Source organism: Clytia hemisphaerica, unplaced genomic scaffold (genome assembly GCF_902728285.1).
Source record: "Clytia hemisphaerica strain Z4C2 unplaced genomic scaffold, Clytia hemisphaerica genome assembly, whole genome shotgun sequence".
Taxonomy (NCBI): Eukaryota; Metazoa; Cnidaria; class Hydrozoa; order Leptothecata; family Clytiidae; genus Clytia; species Clytia hemisphaerica.
In genome coordinates this window covers 5,221-12,802 of record NW_027103607.1, presented here as the reverse complement: position 1 = coordinate 12,802, position 7,582 = coordinate 5,221, and the positions used below count along the sequence as shown (strand labels likewise).

General features: G+C 36.0%; 1 protein-coding gene across 1 annotated transcript; it reads right to left on the bottom strand.

Moving 5' to 3' along the window:
- Positions 1 to 1,385: 1,385 nt before the first annotated feature.
- LOC136802137 (uncharacterized) lies at positions 1,386 to 4,161 on the bottom strand. The gene is made up of 3 exons (XM_067058853.1): positions 4,117 to 4,161; positions 3,359 to 3,831; positions 1,386 to 2,385 (listed from the first exon to the last, which is right to left on the bottom strand). Exons 1-3 carry the CDS (start codon positions 4,159 to 4,161, stop codon positions 1,386 to 1,388), a joined length of 1,518 nt encoding a protein of 505 aa, XP_066914954.1.
- Between the last annotated feature and the right edge of the window lie 3,421 nt (positions 4,162 to 7,582).

The window sequence follows — 7,582 nt, the reverse complement described above, 5'->3', positions numbered from 1 at the left end:
TTCACAATAATAATAATAATAAAAGTTTACAATCTAAACCCTACAAGGATTGGATTGGCCACAGAGCTTCAAAGAATACTTGACAACTTGCTTGTCTGTATTATTGGAAGCCCTATAGCAATCTCACACATTCTCTGAAATAGATTTTTTACAAAACTGATCAATAGTTAAATTTCTATCTGATATGACTTGCTCCAAGAGCGTTTTCATTGGACGACCACGTTTTCTCGAAGTGTCATCGTTAAACATAAGCTGTTTTAATGAGCGTTCATTAGACATTCGAATGACGTGTGCACTGTAGTTGGATTGTTGATATCTGATGAAAGTACTGACATCACGAGTCCCACACAATTTATGTAGGTTTTCGTTATTAATGACTAATCGAAAGTCATTATTGTCAGTGTCCACTTGTTTGAAGCCATTTCGAACCATGCGTCTCAAAAAAGTTCTGTACGTGATGTCTAGCCTGTTCAATTGATTTGTGCTTAGACACCAATTCTGACATGCATATATCAGGCGACTTCGTACAAAACAATCCAGGAAAGAAACACGAGTTCGTAAGTTTACGTGAAAATTTTGCAGGAGATTTGATAATTCAGCAAATTTTACACAAGCTAATTGAATACGTTGATTTACTTCACTATCGCCTGTGCTGGGTTCTTTACAGTTTATATAGGCCCCGAGGTATCGAAAGATGGTGACATTTTTCAAGTTAAAACCTTTGAGGTTGACAATAGACGGTGGTATGTCATCAGCGTTGAGGATCATCGTTTCAGTTTTTGTATTATTTATTGTAAGACCAAAATTTGAGAAGATTTTATCAAGAATTTCTATACTCTTCTGAAGACCGTCTATTGACAAAAGATACAACACTAGGTCATCAGCATATCCTGACCATGGAATCTCAGTGGTACCCCAAGAACGTTTATTTTCATCTCTCATTTCATTTCGTTGTTTTCGTGAGATAGCATGGATATTCAATCGATATTTATGATGGAAGAACTCAATTTCTTTGATATGTTGACACTTTTCAAGAAAAACTCTCATAACAAAGTCTATGTAAAGATTAAAAAGACTTGGGCTTTCCGGTCCTCCTTGTCGAACACCGCTCGTTGTATCAAATGTGGTTTCTTCAAACATCAAGGAAGTTTTTTTGTAAAGTTTTTCAAGAATGTCAATTAAGATAGGATTTTGGGTATCCTTAAATCGAAGTCTGATTGAGTCGAACATCCATTTTCGTGGGATGTGGTCGAACGCAGCTGATAGGTCCACGAATACCAGATAAAGGGGTTGCATTTTACGGTTAGAGATCTGTTGAATACGCTTGATATTGTAGATCCCATCTGTCGTTCCTCGATTCTGTCGAAATCCGTTTTGCTCATCGGTCAGTTGTGCCTCGTACCAAGGTTGGAGTCTGCGCTTAGGATAATGTTCACAATTAGTTTGCTTATTGTTGAGCCGATACTCAAGCCTCTGTACTTAGTAGGATCCTTCTTAGAACCTTTGCCTTTCCATAAAGTTTTCAATCTAGAGTTTCCCCATGCAGAGGGAATGTCGAGATTTTCCCATACATTTAGTGTCATTTTGCAAATAGCGTCAAGAAGAGCTGGGCACTCATATTTCTTTAGAAGCTCAGAGTCAATATCATTGTTTGCTTTCTTGTTTTTGAGTTTTTGTAAGTGCTTTGTGATCTCATCGATGGTAGGAGGTTCAATATTGATATCGATTGTTGAAGAAATCTTAAGAAGCGACTCTACAAAACTAGGTAGATTGTCCAATTCGTCCGGTCTGACAGTGTTTTCCTTTTCCGGGTTAAAATGCTGTTTAAAGTGTTTTGAAATTTTGTCAGGGGGGCACATAGAAGCTGTCGAAGTGTTCAAGGTAGTCGTCTGTCGTTTCGCAGTAGCAAACAGTTTATCAAGTTCTCTCATTGCAGCGAGAGTATTCAGTTTTAATGCTTCTGTTTTGAAGTGTTCGTTTCTAAGTTGCCTCGATCTTTTCCTGATCTTTTTGCGTAATTGTTGCAAAGGTTTCTGATCAGCATTTCTCTTAACAAGTTCATCTTTTTTCGTGTATAGCTCTTTGAGCTTTTCGTCATTTTGCCAAGGTTGGTGCAATTTCTGTTTTATGGTTTCAGGTAGTGTCTCTGTAGCAGTGGTTTCAATCGTTTTGATGATCAAATCGTTTATTTCATCGTTATCAAGATTATTAATTTGAATATTTTCCCAAGAATTGTTGAAATTTGAGATCAAGGTTTCACGAACTTCTTCTGTATCTAATAAATCATAGTTGAGTTTTTTGTGTTTTGTTTTAGGTTTCCTTCTTTTAGCACGAGACAGCTTATTTCCTGGACTTTTAATGTTGGCAATAACCAGCCGATGATCGCTATCAAAGTCAAAAGAATTATAAACCCTGCAGTTTGTGCAAAACTGGCGTATCCAGGAACAGCAAAGGATGAAGTCATAAACCTTTTTTGTGTGACCGTCCGCGGAATGCCATGTAATTCGCCGACAACGTTTGTGGTTAAACCATGTGTTCAAGACTGATAATTGTTGAGTTTGTATTAAGGGCTCTGACCATAGTCCAAAAATTGATTTTGGTATTTGAACATAAAAGTTATATTTCAGGTTCCTTAACATTTTTAACAAAGAATTACCTTTATAAATTGCTTTTTAATCGAATCCCTTAAGAGTAATTAAGAACTTAATTGCAAAAATGACGTTATGAACTTTAAAAAGATGTTAATAATATGTTGCATCACCCTCTTTTACAAAAAGTGCTTAGTTTTAATGGGTAATTAACTTTTTTGTTTCAAAATTTCTTTACACTGTCCGCAAAGAATTGAACTATTCTAAATTTTGCGGAAAATTTTTCTAAAAAGATGTGTCAAAAGTTATTACTGTTTTTTTAAGCAAAATCCGGATGAAAAATTGATGAAAAACCACTATTTTGAAGATTTCGAGACAAAGAAGCATTTACAAAAATTTTCCACAAAAATTTTTATTGTTCGGTAAAAGATACACCATCTACTGCGAAAAATCTTTCAAAATGTTTTTTCTTCGCCGAAACTAAGCTCTTCAAAGTTGAAATACTCTTCCTCGCAAAAGTCTTCATTTTCTTCTTCGTCAAATTTTTTCAATGTAATTTTTAAATTTTCAGATTCAGGAATAGTTTGTCTAACAGAAAATGTATAACATGCCATAGTTTTGTTGGTTACATCAGTCAGAAAACACATTTTAAACACGGCAATTATGAAAAATTCACTATGGTCAGAGCCCTTAAATCGTGGAATCTTCCACCGTTATTATTAACAATCAGGCTATCAATAATTATGTTTTCTCTGAGCGAAGAACTGTACCATGCTGCTGAAGTTGTCGCGTTAAAATCTCCAAGACAAATGACCTTGTATTTTGTTGGAACATTGACGAATTGTTTGTTAAGATTTCTGTAAAACAAGTCTTTTGAACTGTCACTACTCTCTTCTGTAGGTGCATAGCAATTAATCACTTTAAGCAGACATCCGTATACCTTGGTTTGAAGCACAATGATCCGAGCATCCACGTATTCAACTTGCACGATTTCGACATTAGGGTCTACTTTGATGACAAAACCAACGCCATGTTGTCTCTTAAGGGAGTGACCTGACCAATAGATTTCGTATTTCGAATTATCACATTTAACTGTAGCTGATCCTTGTTTGAGTCTTCTTACTTCTTGAATTGCAGAGATTTCTAAGTTGGCTTTATGGATCTCTTGCACAACACGTTCGAGTTTGAGGTCGTCTTTGCAAGTTCTCACATTGATGGTTCCAATATTCCATTTGTAGAATGTCTGTTTCATGAGAAGGGTGATGAGATGTTCAACCGTATGTTTAAGGGCGTGACCGGTCAGTTCCTCGTCCCGAGACAAATCAAAACCACCACCACATCAGTGTTGTTGTTCTTCTTGGGTGTGGTGGACCTCTCTTAGTTGTGTAGGATTACCACCACACCCTTTGTTTTAGTTTTTGATTCTATAAGAAGAACTTTGACTCAAATTTGGAGTTATGGTGTTTCTTTTTATTTGCCATTTGTCATTTGGAGTTATGGTGTTTCTTTTTACATGTTTCCGACGTACTTGTTCTATCGTCTTAAATCCGCCAGTGACCCCGATTGATGACATCCTGGCTGTGCGCGCCCGAGTGTTCATTTTGCAATTAAGCGTTTATTATAGAGGTCTGTGCTCTTATCATTTTTCAAAATCTTTTTAAAGATGAAAAGAAACTTTTCTCTAACGTTTATCTTTGACTTGTCATGATAACAATCTATGCCCCATTTTTTTACCTTTTATGTTATAATCTAATATTTTTTCATTTTGATCTTTTTCATTTTTTTTTTTTTATACTGCTAAGTAAAGTATCCTACGCACAGGTTCACTTTGAACAAAACAACGTATCGGTTTTCAAGAAAGGCGTTTAACAGACTGAAGAAGTTAGTAATGCAAATCATTAAATACCTTCTTTTTTTTTGCTAAATGAATTCATATATGATGAATTTTTGTTGGTTATTTTAGTCTAATTGTTTGATTTTGGGGCCCAAATTTGGTGAAAAATGATTAGGTATTTTGGAAAAAGTTAAGAAATCTTTTAGTTCTAAAGGGAGGTAGACGTTTTGAAAAAAAAGAAAATCAAAAGTACCGTACAGCTTTTATCGCAACCTTAGGGACCTCCGCCTTAGGGAACCAAATTTGGCAAAAACTGATTTTGCGCTCGAGGGAGGTGGGCGTATTTTGGCCAATAGGTGATGTTGGGAAACAAGGTTTTCCCAAGGCTACATGCATGTTTCGATATAGGGGATGATAATCGCTTTTAAAATCTCTGAGATACCCCCGTCTTTGTGTTTTTTTTTTAATTTTGATTAGGAAGTTTTTTATAAGGAATAAGTTGTTCAAATTAAAAATTCTAATGGCTAAAGGTTAAAGGTTAAGGTTTATACAATCATTGAAATACAATGATGGGACTGGGAACCTGTCAAACTTTGCCATTTCAGTGTTTTTGAATCCTAAAAAAAGGAAATTCCCAATTTAGTGTCGAGGCCACGCCCATTTTGCCAATAAATTTTGTCCACAATTAGCCATTGATTTTCAAGGCCTTTTTTACACTGTTTGAGCTTGGTTAGGAAAAACCTTTCTCCTGCGTCGTGAAAGTTACGAAAAAAAGTTTTTTCTAAAAAAAGTCTTTTTTCAATCTCGATCTCGATCCCCCCCCCCTACAAACTGAAAACTCGCGGCAATATCTCTGCTAAGACGGTAATTTTATACAGCATCCCCTATATCAAAACGTGTCAGAGAGCATGCGCACAACCTATGTGTTCCCGATACAGTATAGAGTGTATAGGGGTGAAACCTTGCGTTGAAACCGTTTTGATAACGTTTTGATATAATATTTTTTGAAAGAAGAAAGATTCCTAATTTCAGCGAGACTTTGGTCCAAATTAAAAAGTAAACCAAAATTTGATTACTTTTTTGAGATTCTGGGTTTCCCCGATTTTCCGAAAAGAAAACATGATTGAAAACCATGAATGCAAATCCCAGAAAGAGTAGGTGGGGCTTAATATGTGAAAATTAAATGTTTCTTTAATAGCCAACTCCCCTCCGGTTGAAGTTGAAGATTGATACATTACACGTTTTTTATATAAGAATAAACTATATAAGAACAACAAGTTAAGAAAATTTTAAGGCTTTGCCGACTCTAAAACAGCCGGCTTCTTAGATAAATGGGCAAAAATGCTCAAATAATGGTGAAAATAAGAACATGTTAAGAACTCAAAAAGTTAAGAGCATATCCGAAGACTTCAAAATTTTTGGATGTTCTTATAGAAAAAGAATGTGTACACGTTTTTATCATTATAACGAACCTTAAATTTGCTCCGAGCCTGGAGTTCCTTATTTTTCTAGAGAATTTCAGCCTCAAAGTTCCTTATCAGGTTCTTTATTTACTTAGCTGCTAAGATTGTATTTGCTAAGTATTTAACTACACGTTTTTTTTTTATAAGGAACCTTAACTTTGCTCTGAGCCTGGAGTTCCTTATTTTTACAGAGAATTTCAGTCTCAAAGTTCCTTATCGAGTTCCTTACTACATAGGAAATTTTGAACTTTTTGCCCCTTGAAAGATCAAAATTTGGTCAAATTAGTCCCAATAAGGTACATTATTTTCAAATCCACGTATTCTCAGCCTGAGCAGTTCCTTAACAATTCCTTATTTTTTGAACCATTTTCAGCCTCGAGTTCCTTATAAACGTGTTCCTTATAAAAAAAACGTGTAATGTATAAGTATAACAATGAACTAACGTACAGAAAAAGAAAACGTTCATTGAATATTGTTTCGGCCATATTTTGTCATCTTTTTGTTTAGGCTTTTGTAAATGTTAGCAGGTTAAAGTTGAACACTCTCGGCACTCTGTTCCTTTGACTTGTTTTCTCAACCTGAGTAGTTCCTTTAAAATTCCTTATTTTTTGGACCATTTTCAGTTCTCGAGTGCCCGGGGGGGAGGTACTAGGGCAAAATGGGTTACGGGGATGCGCCACAGGTCAGGGTACCTTTTTCAACCTCCACGAGTCCCAGGTAGGGTCGCAAAAACACCAAAATAGAAAAATCAGTCCCTCGTAAGGTGCCTTTTTTTGGAAAATTTGGCGAAAAACCTAGTGGAACACCCCCGTCGCTTGGCAAAGTTAGTACCCCAACACCCCCCCCCCCTCCAGGTAAACGTGTTCCATCCTTATAAAAAAAGGTGAATTTTGCCTAAATTAAAAAAAAAATCATATACGAAACTATTTTTAGCTATTTTGTAAGTTTTTTTAAAAAGAAAGAAAAGTGTTATTAAATATTTATAGTATACTATTTGATAAAAACAAAAAGATAACATACAAAAAAGACAAGCCCAAACAACGAACTTGATAACTCATTCCCAGTTCTTTTTCAAAAACAAAAAAGAAAGAGGTTTGAGAGAAGTTTTTTATATGAACATCCAAAATGTTCCTATTTTCACACTTTTTTAATGAGAATTCTTGTCCATTTTTAGGAGGCCCCCCCCCCCCAGCGGACCCTCAATTCACGCAATCACGCGCAATTTTTTTTCGAAATTCACGCATTCACGCAAATTTTCCTCGAGAGTTTCACGCAATAACCCGATTTTTCAGAAAATCGGTAAATTTACGGGAAAAATCGGGGAAACATTGGAAAATCAGGAAAATTGCACATGATCGGTGGAAAAAAGGGAAAATTCACGTATTCAAGCACAAAATAGCCCAGATTCACGCATTCACGCAATCAAAAAGTGGATTTTCACGTTCACGCAAGTTTTTTCAATTCACGCATTCACGCATTTTTTTTCCAATTTTCACGCATTCACGCAACCGAAAATGCCCATTCACGTATTCACGAAAACCGCTGGGGGGGGGCCTTTTAGGGGTGTATTAGAGTCTGCAAAGCCTTGAAATACTTGAAATGTTCTTATCTTGTTCTTAACCCCCGGGGGGGGCACTCATGGTCCGACCCAAAGCATGTGCCATCCTTAAGGGTAGGCTTTTTGAGACCCTCGAAAT

Excerpts from the sequence above, each read along its gene's own strand:
- LOC136802137 (XM_067058853.1), bottom strand. The coding sequence starts at position 4,161 with ATGTCATCAATCGGGGTCACTGGCGGATTTAAGACGATAGAACAA. Across the intron at positions 3,832-4,116 it reads GATTTAAGACGATAGAACAA|ACATTCTACAAATGGAATAT; the intron begins GTACGTCGGAAA and ends CTCATGAAACAG. Across the intron at positions 2,386-3,358 it reads GCGACAACTTCAGCAGCATG|CGATCATCGGCTGGTTATTG; the intron begins GTACAGTTCTTC and ends TGACTTTGATAG.